The sequence below is a fragment of the Labeo rohita genome, chromosome 3 (assembly GCF_022985175.1).
Source record: "Labeo rohita strain BAU-BD-2019 chromosome 3, IGBB_LRoh.1.0, whole genome shotgun sequence".
Taxonomy (NCBI): Eukaryota; Metazoa; Chordata; class Actinopteri; order Cypriniformes; family Cyprinidae; genus Labeo; species Labeo rohita.
This window is the reverse complement of record NC_066871.1, coordinates 24,921,949-24,940,282: the sequence shown is the minus strand read 5'-3', so window position 1 is coordinate 24,940,282 and position 18,334 is coordinate 24,921,949. Positions and strand designations below refer to the sequence as shown.

The 18,334-nt window shown below is 36.1% G+C and overlaps 1 protein-coding gene across 5 annotated transcripts in view; it reads right to left on the bottom strand.

The window, feature by feature from the left end:
• Positions 1-6,041: 6,041 nt before the first annotated feature.
• The window catches only part of cacnb1 (calcium channel, voltage-dependent, beta 1 subunit), a 45,370-nt gene continuing 33,077 nt past the window's right edge, over positions 6,042-18,334 (bottom strand). For 3 of the 5 annotated variants that reach the window (XM_051105324.1, XM_051105332.1, XM_051105337.1), the window contains 7 exons: positions 18,031-18,111; positions 17,881-17,939; positions 17,559-17,668; positions 13,458-13,609; positions 12,187-12,282; positions 10,852-11,037; positions 6,042-8,787 (listed from right to left, as the gene is read on the bottom strand). In XM_051105324.1, coding sequence (XP_050961281.1) covers positions 8,317-8,787; positions 10,852-11,037; positions 12,187-12,282; positions 13,458-13,609; positions 17,559-17,668; positions 17,881-17,939; positions 18,031-18,111 — 1,155 coding nt within the window. In that variant the 3' untranslated portion in view covers positions 6,042-8,316. Of the gene's footprint in view, positions 11,038-12,186; positions 12,283-13,457; positions 13,610-17,558; positions 17,669-17,880; positions 17,940-18,030; positions 18,112-18,334 lie in introns of all 5 variants that reach the window. The other 2 variants (XM_051105344.1, XM_051105348.1) reach the window with 1 other exon arrangement.

The following is an 18,334-nucleotide window of genomic DNA, read 5'->3' as shown; positions in this document are numbered from 1 at the left end:
GCAGAGGCCGCGTCACGCGTTTCAGCGGTAGTCTGAACTACAAATCCTCATTGGACGCCTACGATTATGACGCAAATTTCCGTATTGTTCCTTTTATCCGTATTTGGAACGGGGCGGTTACTTCTTCGGGCCGTGCGGCTTATTATTTTCACACTACAGGGGAATTTGAGAGGAAGTTTAATAGGACGCTAATCAGAAAGTAAAAGACAGCTCACGGAATTCCCTGGACTCTCTATAACAATCTTAATAACAACAGTTTCTGTCACGTGATCTTCTTTAAGTTATTAAAACAGACATTGGCTTGCATAACTGACTCAAATCAGTAACCTCACTTGACATATTCTTCTGACCTCAGTGACCTCTGAGAGTCTTTCTCAAGCCTTGTACAACCAGAAATCAATTAGATACAGAACAACACACCAACCAAAAACAACATTATTGACCGTATTATTAAGTTTGAAAAACTAATTTGCTGATATGCTGTTCACGCTAATATTGTTTCTTCGAGCCGAAAATTAAGCTGTATCTCTACCTTTAGCTTTCAAACTAGAACTGCAAAACTCGGCCCAGACCTTCAGACTGGTCTGACTCGGGTTGCCATATTTTTTCTAACTCATCGGACTTACGATTTCTTAAAAATGACGATGAAAATTGGGAAAAATCCCATAGACTTACATTGACAGAATGCTCAGATGAGCCGAGACTTTATGCCAGCAGCATCCTAAATCATACTAGCAACATGCTAAATCATTGGTTTTAGCTGTGTGTTTTAAATAAATCAGCAGTTTTTCACTGGTTTTAGCTGTTTTTTTTAAATAAATCAGCTGGTTTTTAGCTTTATTTACTAAATCAACTGGCTTTAAGCTGTTTTTGGTGGTTTTAGATTTTTTTTGTTAAAACAGCTGGTTTTAACAGTATTTTTTTTATTTTTATTTTTTTGCTGTTTTGTCAAAATCAACTGGTTTTGTTGAAATCAATTAACTGTTTTTAAGTAGTCTTTCTTTGCTAAATCAGCTGGTTTTAGCTGCTGTCTTTTAATAAATCAGCTGGCATTTAGCTTTATTTACTATTTTTTTATTTATTCATTTATTTATTGCTGTTTTGTCAAAATCAACTGGTTTTAGCTGTTTTAAGCTAACTTGACTGAGTATAGCTGTTTTTTAATCTGTTTTGTTTTTTGTTAAGTTGGCTAGTGGTAGCTATTTTTTGTTTTGTTTTGTTTTTTGCTAAATCGACTGGTTTTAGCTGTTTTTAAGCAGTCTGTTTTGCTAAATCAGCTGGTTGTAAGCAGTTTTTGATGGGTTTAGATGTTTTTTTTTTGTTAAAACAGCTGGTTTTATAATAAAATAGCTGTTTTTTGTTAAATTGGCTAGTTTTAGCTGTTTTTTTCCTGCTAAACTGACTGGTTTTAGCTGTTTTTAAGCAGCTTTTTTTTTTTTTTTTTTTTTTTGCTAAATCAGCCTGTTTTAACTGCTTACCTTTAATAAATCATCTGGTTTTTAGCTTTATTTGCTAAATCAGCTGGCTTTAAACTGTTTTTTCCTAAATTAACTGGTTTTAGCTGGTTTTATTAACACAGTTGGTTTTAACTGGTTTTCACCTGTTTTGTCAAAATCAACTGATTTTTAACCGTTTCGTGCTAACCCAACTGGATTTAGCTGTTTTTTGTTGTTGTTGTTAAGATGGTTGTTTTGAGCTGTTTTTTTTTTTCTAAATTGACTGTTTTTAGCTGTTTGTAAGCAGCCTTTTTTGCTAAATCAGCTGGTTTTAGCTGTTTTCTTTTAATAAATTAGCTGGTTTTAGCTTTATTTACTAAATCAACTGGTTTAAGCTGGTTTTTGTTAAAACAGCTGGTTTTAACTGTTTTTTTTTTTTTTTTTTTTTTTGGTGTTTTGTCAAAATCAACTATAGTTTTAGCTGTTTTGTGCTAACTTAACTGGTTTTAGCATTTTTTGCTAAATCAACTGGTTTAACAAGGTTTTAGCTGTTTTCTGTAAAATCAACTAAGGCTGATTTTGGCCTGTTTTTTTTTTTTTTTTTTTTTTTTCAAACTGCAAGCTTATAAAACTGCTTTAAACTTTCTGGCTAGGCTTTTCAAGCCAACTTAAAGTTTGTCTACAAATGTCTTCATTCTGATTTAAAACATTATAACTTAAAAAAACAATATTAACAATGTACAAAGTGATAAAACCACAGCCTTTCCATAATGTCATGTGTTCTGCTGTTTCTGTTCCTCTTGATATGATCTGAGCATGATGAGTTTCCTGCTGTCACTAGTATCGTGAAGTAAATCAGGTTTTTTGCACACCCACACCTGAGAACTTGTGTTTTCACAAGATGAGTCTGTGTTTTGAGCAATCTGAGTAGCCAAATTAAATGTCTTGGTATGCGGAATAATCTGACACAATGTGAAAACATTTGCTACAGGAAGAACAGAAAAAAAGAAATGCACAGAGTGCATGCACATCAGCGAACAAATGCAAGAGTGTGGTTAAGTGTCATCCGCACATCTGGACAAGAATTATGTCAAGTCTTGTGTGGTGTATTTTTTTTTTTTCATTTACCCACCTGTGAACAGAAACTGTTGCTGGTTCAGGTCAAGATGTTTGTGTACAGACAGAAAGAAGGAAGAAAATGTTTCTCATGCTTAACTACAATTCCAGACAGTCCAATCATATTTTGCATGATATAAAAGAAATAAAAGGTAATAATGAAAGTAGTCATCATCGATTCCAAAACTGTGTACGTTTCTTTCTTAACAAAAGAAGATATTTTAAAGAATGTCAGTAACCAAATAGTTGATGGTAACCATTAACTTCCATTGAACTGTAAAATGGCTACCAACATTCTTCAAAATATCTTCTTTTGTGTTCAACAGAAGAAACACACTCATACAGGTTTGGGACAAGAGGAGGGTGAGTAAATGACAGAATTTTCATTTTCATTTTTGGGTGAACTGTCCCTTTAAGACATCTTGATCAGAAACTTTGCATGATTAGCACATGCTTTACATTTCACTTGTGTAAATTCAGGAGTTCGACTGTAAACCAGGATTGCCCCCATAAATGAGAGGTGATGACCATCTTTTCGGTTCTTCCTCGCACCCCGTTGTCTCTATCCTCCATTGTTTCCTCGCTCCTTCCTTTTTGTGTTCTTCCTGACCCCCCCACCACCAGATATTCTTTCTCACCCTGTCCACCCCCATCTCTTCACACCATTACTTCTTTCCCCTCTATTTATCACTTCACTTTGTCATCCCTTCTTCTCAGGTTTCCCACAAGTCCCCAGTGGATCTATACCAGTGGTTCTCAGCCTGTCTGACTAAAAGGCTCAATATTCAAAGGCCTCCCCTCCATATACACTACCAGGCTTTGATCACTAAGCCTGCATTTATTTGATCCAAAATACAACAATAGCAGTAAAATTGTGAAATATTTTTACTATTTAAAATAACCGTTTTCTTTCTGAATATATTTTAAAATGTAATTTATTCCTGTGATTTCAAAGCAGACTGTTTAGCATCATTACTCCAGTCACACAATCCTTCAGAAATCATTCTAATATACTGATTTGCTGTTCAAGAAACATCTATTATTATTATTATTACTATTATCAATATTTAAAAGAGTTGAGTACATTTTTTTTCAGGATTCTTTGATGAAAAGAAAAATCCAAAAATCAGCATCATAGAAGAAATTATAGAAATTAATACTTTTGTTTAGCAAGGATGTTATAAATATATCAAAAAAATATGATAAAGACGTTTATAATGTTACAAAAGATTTCTATTTCAGATAGATAGTGTTCTTCTGAAGTTTCTATTCATCAAAGAAACATGAAAATGTTATACTCAGCTGTTTTCAACACAATAATTATGGTTTTTAAGCAGCAAATCAGAATATTAGAATGATTTCAGAAGGATCATGTGACACGAGTAATGATGCTAAAAATTCAGCTTTGAAATCACAGGAATAAATTACATTTTAATATTTATTCAAATAGAAAACAGTTATTTTAAATAGTAAAAATATTTTTACGTTTTTTTTTCTGTACTTTGGATCAAATAAATGCAGGCTTGGTGAGCAGAAGAGACTTCTTAAAAAAACATTAAAAATCTTACTGTTCAAAACATTTGACTGGTAGTGTATGCTAAGATATTTCTGATGCAATTCTGACAAAGCTACTTTTATCATACTTTTTATTGATGTATTTAATTTATTTATGTGGTTAATTATTTTTAAAATAATATATTTCCTGAGTGTTGAGAACCACTAATACTTTGCATCCATTTTTATAAGACACTAAATGACATGAAAATATGAACGGCACAGGAAACAGTTGATCCAGATTAAAATTTTTAATTAAAATATGAATTTATCCACAGATTAAAAACAAAAAGTAAAATGGAGCTACAATCAGGCACCAAAGAATACGTTTGTTTTCCTTATATTTTGAAACAATTGCGATAATGCAACAATAACATTATTTAGTAAGCTATCTACTTGTATATTTAGCGAATTTCATCATGAAGATCTTTTCAAACATAGGTGAGGGTAAAAAGAGGCTCAAAGACATTCACCAAGGCTCTGGTTACATAAAATAGTAAAGACTCCAGATTTTCTCCCATTTCATACACGCACGCGCGCACACAAACATACAGTCCTGGCTTAGAAATTGGCCACAGAGATAACAACACAAAAAGCAGTAGCATTAGCATGAGTTTGGCAGTAGGATGTGTGTATGTATGTACGTCAGTGTCGTCGAGTTTGTATTCAGCTTCTCAGCCTGTGAAGAGTCATGCAATAAACACCTTGTTTAATCTTAAAATGGCTAGCAGGGCAAACATGTCGCTATGAAAACAAGGTAACATGGCAGTGTAGACTACTATCACACACAAAAACAACATCTATATGTGTCGCACTGAGTTAAGACAATCCACCGTGTTTACGGTGGGAGTGGCCTGATGAGAGATTACGGCACTTGTGATTGGTTGGCTTGTGTGACTGACGTGCGAATAAGGCAGAGTATGTTTCCAATGGCAGTGGTACACTAGCGGCACGAATGCTGAAAGCCCTTGAGCAGGCACAGAAGACGGGACAGAGCCGGTTACAACCAACACAAAGCTATTTGTGTTCGACTTTAGCAGTGGTCTTCGACATTTTGGGCTGTTAGTTCTCAAATTTGACCTTCGTAGTTGTCTTATTTATATTTGCATATCCTTTTAGAATGGATTAACATCATGTCAGCGCTTTTTAGCCCTATTAAACTATAGCGTGTGAGCACCACAGCACCCCTTGTGGATTGTAGGAGTACACACAGCAGCGGTGGAGCTCTGTAAAGGTTTTAGCAGGCTAAAATCTGGATAGACCTTTTGAGACGCAATAAATAAAATAAATAGAATAAAATATGAAACAAAAACACACTCTGCAGTAGTGTAGACTGGGAAAACTAATTGGTGGATCACTCCCAAGACTACAGTGTATCAGAAAGACCCTGTTTAAGACTACAGAGGATGCACACGCACACACGCATACGCACCCGACCACCGAGCCACACGGACGCACACATACGTTTGCAAGATTTTGGTTATACATTCTGAATCGTGTTTAATGCTCAGCAAGAACAGTTACTAACCTTATAATGATTAGGAGTCATGCAGTACTATACAAAAGTAAAATAGAAATGAAGAAAGGTTCTCCTGCGTATTCTCCTCAAAAAACAGATTTAACTAAATTAGGGTGACCATATGTCCTTATTTTCCCAGGCAGGGATTTCTGAAGTCAGTCTGCAGATTTGAGCTGACGGATTTCTTAATAAATCACATGGTGCATGACGGTCACAGACTTAGACTTTCATTCCATCCAGTCAGAGGATATGAAACATGTTTGATATTTTGAGCAAATTCTCAAAAACCTCTTTTTCACTTGCCATGTGTCTGCTGGCAACACTGGGCCTCATTCATGAAACATGTGCAGAATTAATGTTTGAGTAAAACTTTCGAATTCATGAAAATGTTTGTTTTCAAAATTTTGACAAGTTCATTTGCCCTGTCTTTTTTTTTTTTTTGGTATGTAGAATTTTGGGTAAAACACAGCGCTTGTCAGTAAGTGCTTTTCCATTACAGATTTGCACAAAACTTTAACAATATTTTATACGTGTTGATAAAAATGTGACAGCATTTCCATTAACCAATGTTATGCGAGTAAAACAATTTCTTTCCTCTGGTGACAAGTCATGGCAAAGGATGTTGGTTTATGTAGGTTAACGCCACCACACTACCCATTAATTTTAATCGTAGGAGATGTAGGCATCTATATTTTTTGAGGTTATAGTACATTAAAGAACGATCATGTGACTTTTACGTGTGCAAGGTGACCTATAAATTCGAAAAAGTTGCTTCCTTCGCAGTTTTGCTAAGTATCTCTTTTTTCGAATTGCCTCGAAAACCACCTCATGGGAGTTTTTGCAGAATTGACATGTTTTATTAGGTGTCATTTTTTTTGGAATTTCAATTTACGCAATTTGAAGGGTCATAGAAACGCAGGAACTGTCACTTTTTACCCAGCTGACAACAACTTAACTATAATGGGTAAGTCAATATTGCTGGTTACCTAATTTTTATATTCAATAATATTCTTTAAAATGAGATACTAGTAATACGTTATAGTCGTAGATAAAAGCAACCAAAGCATCTAAGAAAAAAAACACTGTACCATCAAAATTTTCTCAAGCGCCACCAGTTGGACATTTTCAAAAGAGAATCTGGCATGTTTACAGCTGGCTAAAATGCTTTGGTGGACACACGTTGATTGAAAATGTATTTTTATTCATATGGCCTAAGTCTTTTTTTTTGCATTTATGCAATATACTGGAACCAAACCTGAGAAGAAAGTTCAGAATATTCCACTGCGTTCCTGAACGCGTAATTTACGTAGCTGTAATTCATAGGCCGGAAATATGGTAATTGTGATTGGAATTCATTAACATACACATTTAACTATCAAATCTGATGTTTATACAGCGTTCAAACTCACGTAGCCAGACCATCATATTGACGGCAGAATAGGGTTGCCAGGTTTTCCTGCCCAATTGCTGCTTAAAACTAGCTCAAAACTAGCCCAATCGTGTTTCCCTGGTGGGTTGGGGGGGTGGGGGGGGGGGTGGTACCCCCGTTAAAAATCACGTTTTGCAGGGTACAAATACAAAAATACGTTTTGGTGGGGTTCCACTGCTAAAATTTGCATTCCAGGGGATAAATATCACGTTATTGGGGTTGCTTAAACCCGACATGAAAAAGTAGCCCAATGCCCCTGGAAAACCGGGGACTTGGCAACGCTGCGGCAGAAGGTCTGTGAACCTTGGCCGCTCTGGCTGACCAAGGCCTGCCCAAGAGGCCATATGACTGACAGCTAAAGCAACCACGTTTTGTTTTGTGCCACGTCATGTTTAGGGGCGTGGAAATGAGCCCCAAAATAACAGACCAGTGTGCACAACTCTTGGACAAGATTCCTGTGAACTTTTTTTTTCCACATACGTTTAAAAATTGTATGTGATTTAGTTGATCCTGATAAGCGCTCATCATCACAATTGTAAATGCAACAGCTTTCTTCCTTCATGATGGGGTTTGGAGTCACGGCATCTTTGTTTCCAGGTGGAACGACAAAGAACGCAACACACATCTCCCGGAAATCCTGTATAATTTAACCAATCCAGTGACGACCTTGAAACTCATGAAGTGTTTCCACTTTTGTGTGCGATATGCATCAGATGTTCAGCCAGCAGTTCGTCTGAGGCTGAGACTACTGGACGTAACGTGTATGCATTTGTGAATCTGGAGGAGAGTTTTGGGACTGGGAAGGGCTGTTTTATGTGCGGATTACTCTGAATTTATGCATATATTTACACTTGAACGTAAGATTCATGAATGAGGCCCAATGTGAGTGTTTCTGAGTTTGGTGGTGTGTGATCAATCCTCAGTCATTCAATATATGATGCCCAGCTTTTCCTCTGTAATTATTTACAAAGTCGGCAAGTACCTGATGCTTAGTGTTTTAAAATCTGTTCAGATTTCAAAAGTTGTGTAGTATATTTCAGCCTTCAGAAATCGAGAGGAAAACAAGAGGACATATGGTCACCCTAAACTGATTATGTAATGACCGAGAGCTTTGTCAGCGTAATGCGAATGTCGTGAGTGTTAGCTGTACAGCGTTTGTCAATGATTGTGTGTTTCTCTGGGTTGTAAACAGATCCAACTATAGAGATTCTATTTAGTGTCGTTCTAAACATCTCCTCACCCTCATCTCAGGTAAACCTGCTCTAGCGAATGTACACATCTCTGCTCCACTCCTCCTGGTTATGGTTACGGCCTGTTGTTGCCCCGCCGCCTTCTGCATCTTGAGAGTAGCGCTCCCTCAGCTTGCCTCGTCCACGCTGGTGCTGATTGGCTGGTGGTGGGACCACGTTGAGGTTCTCCTGGTCAGGCTCCGCCCCTTCGTCCTCCCACGAGGCCTGGCGGGGAGCGTGGTGGGCGGGATTTAGGCGGTACGAGCGGCACGGGTCTGGTTCCTCGTACGGGTCGGTCTCCATGTCGTCGGTGTAGGCGGAATCGCGGCTGCCCTGGGTCTCGGAATCGAACGTGTCCTGCCGCGACAGGCCTCGGCTGCCTGTTTGCAACTGGCTGCGTGAAGAGCGCAGCGGCTGCTTACCACCCAGGTCACTCTGGTAGTCTTGGAGACTGCCACGTTCAGGCCCTTCCCTCTTCTGTTCTCCATGCACCAGGAATGGCCCCTACAGCAATGCCAAAACACACCACAACAGGCAAATGCACATGCAGACACACAAAACAGAGCAAGCGGCATGTTAATACAAAGGTTAGAGTACAAATAACATACATAAAATACATTCCTTACTCATGCTATTATGGGAAAAGGCAATTTTTGTAGTGAGATACCAGGGCTTGTAGTATTCTTATGCTTTGCATCGTTGCCCAAAGCTATGAAGAAAGCTATGGAGAAGCTATTGTTGCAGTTATCTCTGATTTCTGAGTGCAATGTCTACATTTCATAAAATGCATTTTTAGTATGCAATAACTAATTATCTTGCTTTACTTTAAAAATACCTTTCTGATTTTCAAAAACATTAGAAAGTTAAACGTATCTGCTAAACTGCGGACATAAACACACCATGCACGTAAAAAAATATGTTAGCGCCCTCTAGTGGCCATATCAAACACACCACTCAATAAATAAAGCTCCTTTCAACATATTTGGTGATGATTAAAAAAATGGGGCTGGATTAGATTAGGGGTCAGTTGCATAAACTACTTACACTAGTTTTAAAATGTTAGTCATCTAATCTGTTATAAAAACTAGTAAGTACTTTTTCAAGTCAGTTAAAAAAAAAAAGATAAATCGGCCCAATTTGCGTCAGAAAAGTAAGACTACTGTCTTTTGTCGAACTGCTAGTTGGTCAAACTACTTCTTAGATACAGTCTTAACATAGTGATTATGTTTATGCAACTGGCCCTAGATTAGATAATCTAAATTATATCAGTCATCCTTTAAGTTAAAACAAGCATCTCATATTGCAACCCTCTTCCAAAAAAAAATGTATAAAAATATTGTCCAAGATTAAAAAAAAAAAAAAAAAAAAAAAAAAAAAACATTTTTTTCATAGATATATTTTTAGAGTTATGCTTTTGTATGTATGTATATATATATGTGTATGTATGTGTGTATGTATGAAGAGTTCATTTCATTTTCAAAAACAGATAACTTTTTTAATCTTTTTTAAAAATCATGTTTTTTCATTGTGCATTCCAATTAGTCTCAGTCAAACTGCAGTTGGGTTATTTTGATTAGGCAAAAAATAACTTAAAAATACAGCTAACTTACACAGTGAAACACAATAAAAACATGATAACATAAAAAACTTTTTATTTTTCGTTTTTCGTCTATTTTCAAAAAATGTTTCTGAAAATTTCATAAAATGGAGTTATATTTTACAAATAAACTCTTCATATATATGAGTGTGATATATATATATATATACATATATACACACAAACTAAATTAAGTATTTGAGTTGCCCCGTGTGACTATAAGAAGATAAACTGTGTTTTATTAAAATAGCATCTCAAAGCTGTGTAACTTTGGTCTCCTACACACCAGTGTAATGGTGAAGACTGAGCAGATGGATGCTCATTTTTTTGTCCAGATTGTGGTGAGAGAGCACACATACTGGCACACAGGCACTAATCCATCCTCTGTCTTCCTCACTTACTTTCGCACTTGCTGTCTCTCGCTTCTGCATGCACACACACAAACACACCCTTTCATTTAACTTGGGTAAACAACACTGGCGTCAATGCACATGCACACGCTTCTGTTAGAATTTCGGCTCAGTGTTAATAGGATAATGGATATGAGTGCCTTTTTCAGAGCTGGTGCTATGGCAACCTAGAAGAGGGTAGCGATCTGAACTACGTTTCCCCGACGACAAGAGGCCACTGTATGTCAAATGAGGGGACACTGTGTGGACTTATGATTATGTTGATCACATATGGGATGTTTTGTTCATGTCTATGTGTGTGTGTGTGTTGCATTTTTTATATCATTGAGAGATGGAGAGGAGCAGAGACAGACAATAGAATTACAGTCGGGCATTTCTATCTCTTGAGCAGCCATCGTTACTTTTCTGTGATTGGGAGACAGGTATGGGACCCTTCAATATCCCATTGTAATTCTGGCCCCGTCTTTAGAGGGCATGTTCCTCTTCCTGTTGGCCTTGCCCTATAGCGGGGGAGCCATCGAGGAGCTCCAAGTTGCGACGCAGGGAAGTGAGCACCTGTACCTGCAGGTTGGAGACGGGTTCGGGCGAAGCCGCCAGGGCGGCTGTGGCCATGGTGCGATTGAGCAGAGGGTTGGGTGGGTTGCTGCTCGGAGGGTGTGTGGCCTTCCAGTAGGCCTCCAGGTATTCAGCCAGGTGTTCACACGCATCCTCCAGCTGATTCTCATCTAATATGATGTCAAAAAGCTCCTGAAAATGAAAAAAGGAGGTGTTTCAAAAAAGCAAATGTTGGAGTCAGTTATATGGATTTCCTGATAATTTACTCACCCCCATGTCACCCAGAATGTTCATGCCTGTCTTTCTTCAGTCGAAAAGAAATTAAAGTTTTTAAGGAAAACATTCCAGGATTTTTCTCTATATAGTGGACTTCAACGGGATCAATGGGCTGAAGGTCCAAATTGCAGTTTCAATGCAGCTTCAAAACGCTCTACACGATCCCAGCCAAGGAATAAGAGTCTTATCTAGCGAAACGATTGGTCAACACAAAATATATATATATATTTACATACTTTTTAACCACAAATGCTCATCATGCACTAGCTCTGCCATGTGCGTCTACAACTTTGCGCTTTACACAATTACACTGGAAAGGTCACGTGTGGTCATCTGTCTACTCTGGTTCAAAAAGGTCGGGTAGGACAAAAAATCTCATTTTCTCCTCCAACTTCAAAATCATCCTACATTGATGTTTTATCTTTTTTTGTAAAGGGTGTCTGACTTTCTTTGCATGTTTCCTTTGTGAACACTGGGTCGGTACTTCCGCATATGTCACGTTTGACCTTTTCAACGTGATTTGTGATTTTTTTTTATAAAATGACCGATAGTTTCGGTAGATAAGACCCTTATTCTTCAGCTGGGGTCGTGTAGAGCCCTTTTAGGCTGCACTGAAACTGCACATTGGACCTTCAACCCCTTGATCCTCATTGAAGTCCACTATATGGAGAACCTTCATTTCTTTTCGACTGAAGAAAGAAAGACATGAACATCTTGGATGACATGGGGGTGAGTAAATTATCAGAATAATTTTAATCTGGAAATGAACTAATCCTTTAAAGCTTTCTGTGCTATTTATCTGCTATTTTTGCATATGACTAGATAAGACTGAATCTGTGATCATTTTAATTGTAAAAATATAGAAGGAAATGAAAGAATAAAAAAAGGAAATGAAAATAAAGAAGGAAATGCAGTTTAAGTATTAAATTTGCACAAAGCTTGCGTGAGCAAAAAGCTTAGCGCAGCTTTGCCAACTTTCCAACCACATTAAAACCAATGCAGATGATACAAATCTAAAAGTGTACATAAATGTAAATCAGTAGAAATCAAAAGTCATATACTTACAGGAGGACACTGTGCAAGTTTATCAGCTGCCACCATTTGGACATTGAGATGTTTGGCCTGAGATTTACCCCTGGACTTTATCAGCCTCTGCAACACCTGATAGCAAGGGGGACACAGAAACACAAATATGCATCCAATAAACATGTTCAAATACATTATGATGTGCACAATGAAATCTTTTAACAAAAAGAAATTAATACTTGTATTTAGCAGTGATGCTTTACTGATATTTAATTGATCAAAAGTGACAATAAAGACATTTATAATGCAACAAAAGTAAAAAATGCACTACCAGTCAAAAGTTTTTGAACAGTAAGATTTTTAATGTTTTTAAACAAGTCTCTTCTGCTCACTAAGTCTACATTTATTTGATCCAAAATACAGCAAAAACAGTAACATTTGTAAAATATCTTACCATTTAAAATAACTGTTTTATATCTGAATATATTTTAAAATGTAATTTATTCTTGTGAATTTTCACCTGAATTTTCAGCATCATTACCCCAGTTACATGAAATCATTCTAATATGCTTATTTGCTGCTCATTTATTATTATTATTATTATTGTTATTATTATTATTATTATTACTATGTTGAAAACAGCTAAGTAGAATTGTTTCAGATTTCTTTGATGAATAGAAAGTTCAGAAGAACAGCATTAATCTGAAATAGAAATCTTTTGTAACATTTTAAATGTCTTTATTATCATCTTTATTCTTTATCTTTATCATTTTGATCAATTTAAAGCATCATGTGACACTAAAGACTGGAGTAATGATGTTAAAAATTTGGCTTTGGATATCACAGGAATAAATTACATTTTAAAATATATTCAAATAGAAAATTGAAAAGTTATTTTAAGTAGCAAAAATATTTAATAATTTACTGTGTTTGCTGTACTTTGGATCAAATAAATGCAGGCTTGGTGAGCAGAAGAGACTGCTTTAAACAAAAACATTAAAAATCTTACTGTTCAAAAACTTTTGACTGGTAGTGTATATATTACGGGTTCCACAAAAATAAAGGATCGTGTGACACTGATGACTCGAGTAATGGCTGCTGAAACTTTATCTTTGCTATCACAGGAATAGATTACATTTTAAAATATGTTCAGACAGAAAACACTTATTTTACCTGTAGTAATATTTCACAAAATTTTGTTTTTTCTTATTTTGTTTAAATACAGACAGCGTAAGCATAGTAAACTTTTTTCAAAAACATTACAAAGATCTCACCGAACACAAACGTTTGTATATTCAGCTAATATATACCTTTGGAGAGGCAATCTTGATGTAGACTATGATAGGTGCCAGTGATGTCTTGGCCAATTGAGATGGATGGTTGATTGTGTCGGCATCCAGAGCCACTAACTGAAGCGTCCGGGCCAGCTCAAAGATTCTCTCGATTTCACTCTGTACCTCAGCTGCCAGATGAAAAAAATGCCATCATTAATGGATAAACAATATATACACTCATAACTACATCCAAGCACAGAAATCTCCACTTAGTGTTCGTCTGTTGCACATATTTGCTAACCCAAGTTCATTTATACACTGCAAAATTAATATTCTTAATTTGTATCTTGTCTTGTTTTCTAGTAAAAACAACAAAAAATCCTAAAAGCATCATAAAATAACCGAGAAACCACATTTTCCACTAGTTATTTAATTTAGGCATACATGTCACTAAATGTATTTTTATTGTTTTGCAGTGTATAGCAAAGAATTCTGAAAGCACACACATACACACCTCAAACTGTAATAAACAAGATGAATATCAGGAAGACTTACCTCACGATTTCATTTCATACTCAAACCTATGTTAGTATATATCATGCATGTAGGGGTTATAATGGTCTGCTCGAATTTATGCATGTGTGAGCGTGTGCATGTGCTAGTTTAGTTCCATTTAACTGTAAGTAAATGGAACGCTGAACAGTATGACAGTAGTAAGCAGAACAGCAGTTACATGCTCTGTGCAGCTTTCCACATTGATCCATGAAAGCTGCAGTTATGTGGATCAGTATGTGCATATGTGGGTGTGAAGTGCTATATGAGAAGTGGGATCACACTTCTTTCAGTGAGTCAGAATCTATGGCTTCAGTTCATTTAAAGCAGAAAGCCATTCTACTTTTTAACCATCTTAAAAATGTAATAAAATGTAGTTGAACTACTTTGAACCTACTTAAGGGTCAACATCTTTTAAACTAAGAAAACATCTTTAAACTAATAAAACTCATTTTATTATAATGAAATCAAAACAATGTTTTCTTGAAGAAATAATGAAGATCTCAATTAGTGTCTTTAAATCTTTAAATAATTAAAACTTACATACACACCAAACTAAGTGCTATTCACCACCTAACTACAAAACACCTTTATTAATAGGACTGAATGAAAATATTATGATAAACAGCAGTGTTTAACTGGTCCCTAAGTGTGTACACCACGAGAGGAACACCTGGATTCCTCAGAGAGTGCAGCATCTGAACAAACACTCTGCACACAATGCAAACTGCACATATAATGAAAAGATACTGTTCTGGTCAGATGTTCTCCAGAATCATTCACTTCATTTACATATACATTAATGTTTTTAAACAAAGTCTCCTATGTTTACCAAAACTGCGTTTATTTGACATTTATTTCGCTTTTGATTGATTTAATGCGTCTTTGCTGAAAAAAGTTTTAATTTCTTTAAAAAACAAACAAAACAAAACAAAACAAAAACAATGTATTGACTGATTTAAATGGTAGTGTAGAGTTGAGGTCAAAAGTTTACATACACCTTGTAAATGTTAATTATTTGACCAAAAGAAGAGGGATCATACAATGCATGTTATTTTTATATATTATTGACCTGCATAAGATATTTCACATAAAAGACATTGACATATAATCCACAAGAGAAAATAATAGTTTAATTTTTAAAAATGACCCTGTTCAAAAGTTTACATGCACTTGATTCTTAATACTGTGTTGTTACCTGAATGATTCACAGCTGTTTTTTTGTTTAGTGATAGTTGTTCATGAGTCCCTTGTTTGTCCTGAACAGTTAAACTGCCTGCTGTTCCTCAGAAAAATCCTTCACGTCCCACAGATTCTTTGGTTTTTCAGCATTTTTGTGTATTTGAACCCTTTCCAACAATGACTGTATGATTTTGAGATCCATCTTTTCACACTGAGGACAACTGAGGCACTCGTATGCAACTATTACAGAAAGTTCAAACACTCATTAATGCTCTAGAAGGAAAAACGATGAATTAAGAGCTGGGAGGTGAAAACTTTTGAACAGAATGAAGATTTTTCTTATTTTGCCTAAATGTCATATTTTTTTCCCATTTAGTACTGTACTTCAGAAGCTACAGAAGATATTTGCATGTTTCCCAAAAGACAAAACAAACTAAATTTATCCTGATTTTCAAATTCCAAAAGTTTTCAACCCCCAGATTAACGCATTGTTTTTCCTTCTGAAGCATTTCGTGAGCACTTGAACCTTCTGTATTAGTTGCATATGAGTCCCTCAGTTGTCCTCAGTGTGAAAAGATGGATCTCAAAATCATAGTCATTGTTAAAAAGGGTTCAAATACACAAAAATGCTGAAAAACCAATAAATTTGTGGGACCTGAAGGATTTTTCTGAAGAACAGCGGGCAGTTTAACTGTTCAGGACAAACAAGGGACTAATGAACAACTATCACTAAACAACAACAGCAGCAACAACAACAAAAACAGTTGTGGATCATTCAGGTAACAACACAGTATTGAGAATTAAGTGTATGTAAACATGTATGTTATTTTCTCTTGTGGACTATATGTAAATGTTTTATATGAAATATCTTATTCAGGTCAGTACTAAATAAAAATAAAATGTTATTATTTTGGTTTGAAACTTTTGACCTCAACTGTATGAATGCACTGCCTCTTACATTTTTCATCCTTCCAAAATTAAAATGTTTCAAACTTTTACAGCCAAAAGTCCAAGTTTAATTCCTTGTGATTCCCACAGGATACTATTTTTTTAATTATGCAATGTCACAATATTAACACAGGCATGTCCCATTTTCTTAGCCTATGTCATGAGTCATGAATAGTGGGACTTGAGAAAGAGAAAACCTACTATGAATGTTATCTCAGGTTGTTCAGTTTTAAGGCTGTTTACAACAAAATGAAAAAAAAAACTACACCACGACTGTACACCACCATGTGTTGGCAACAATAGCTTGTTATTGGAAAAGCTGAGTGTTCTTTTTTTTAGTTAATAACACAACAACCGTGTCGACAGGTTAAGACTGTTGATTTCAAACTCAAGATAGAGTAAGTCAAGTACAGGTACAGATGGATGGAGAGTTAGATGAATGAATGAGGACATGAATGGATTGACAGATGGATGGCCGAACAGGGGAAAGGGGTGGGATGATAAGATACGTACCCAGTACGTCTGAGGTGAAGAGAAAAAGAGAGAGGGAGGAAATGTGTGGTGGGAAGGAGTGGCAGGACAGAGCAAGATGAAAAAGAGAAAAAAGGCAGATCAGACATGATGCAACAGAGCAAGAGGAGGAAACACTAAGAAAAATGTTCAGGAAGCAGAGAGAATGTGTACTAGAGTACACTAGTGAACACTGACAGGGCTTGACAAATGAATTTGTCACCCATTCAAACGTAGTCTAAGGGCCTATTCACACAAAGAGTTTTGTTTGTCTGACTTGACTGACTGTAAACACTTACTCACCCACAAGCCATGCTAGGTGTGTCTTTTTTCAGACGAATACAATCGGAGTTATTGAAAAAATGTCCTGGCTTTTCCAAGCTTTATAAGGCAGTGAATGGGTGTTGACATTTTGAAGTCCAATAAACAGAATCCATCCATCATAAAAAGTGCTCCACATGGCTCCAGGAGGTTAATAAAGGCCTTCTGAAGAGAATCAATGCATCTGTATAACTCTGACTGTATTTGTCTGAAAGAAGAAAGTCATCTACACCTATGATGGCATAAGGGTGAGTAAATCATGGGGTAGTTTTCATTATTTGGTGAACTATCCCGTCAAGTCACTTTCTTTTTTTTCTCTATACCAACTATAAAATCCGAATGGATTTGCATTTCATTCATCCCAACAAACAGGCTATTTGTTTTGCTCTCAATGTGAATGGTTTTGTATCGAAACCTTTTTGTATTCGAAATTTGCTTTGTTTTTAAGTGCCTGGACACAGCATGAATCCATAAACTTAAGTGCCTGGACACAACATAAATCCAGAGCATTGCTGTTTTGGTCATTCAACATGTTGCTAAACCACATATTACACCTGCTCTGGCTTTATGACCACATGAGGGAGCTCTTTTTTAGTAACATTCGTGTGCAGGTGCATTTCATACCCAGACTGGATCTGGTGCTGGAGCGCTCGATGATCGTGTGTTTGCTGGGGTTGTTTAGAACGGAACGTTTGGCAAGTGAGATGTCTGCTGTCACCCTGGTGATGGATATTCTGAAAACAAGCAACAACCCATAACAATGGTATGCCAATTATAACATGAGTCCATTGTGATTTTTCCAGCATTAATAATCTACAAAGAACTTAAAACTCATTAATACTAACAGCTTCTCTGACAACACAAATCCTGTCAAATTTCAAAATAAGGAGCTATGTTCTTTTTTAGATCTTTATTATGGTCATGACATGCATATTTTAGTACCCACCTGCCTTCAAATTTGTGTTTTAGGAAATCAAAGAGCGCTTTCTGCATCATATCTGTCACCTGCAACATGACACACAAACAACTGAGCAAAACAAAACATAAAATGACTAAACTTTTAAACAAATATTTTTTCAGAGATATCCTGTCTTGCCTCGTAGCCTTTAAGGGATGGTCCCACCAAAATAATGGGTCTCATGGAAGGCACCACATCGTAAGGAGGAACATGTTCCATCTGAAATTCACACACACAAAATAAAACATCTTCAGTGAAATAATTATTAATACATACATTTGCCAAAACGGACCTAAAACATTTGGATTTAAAAACAGCATTTATACTGCATTGAAACTTTTGTTTCAAAGGTTTTTTAACCATTTTCTGGGAAGCTGATAAATTACATTAATATATTTTTTAACATAGGCTAATAAATTAATTTAGGGTAAATTAATATTGA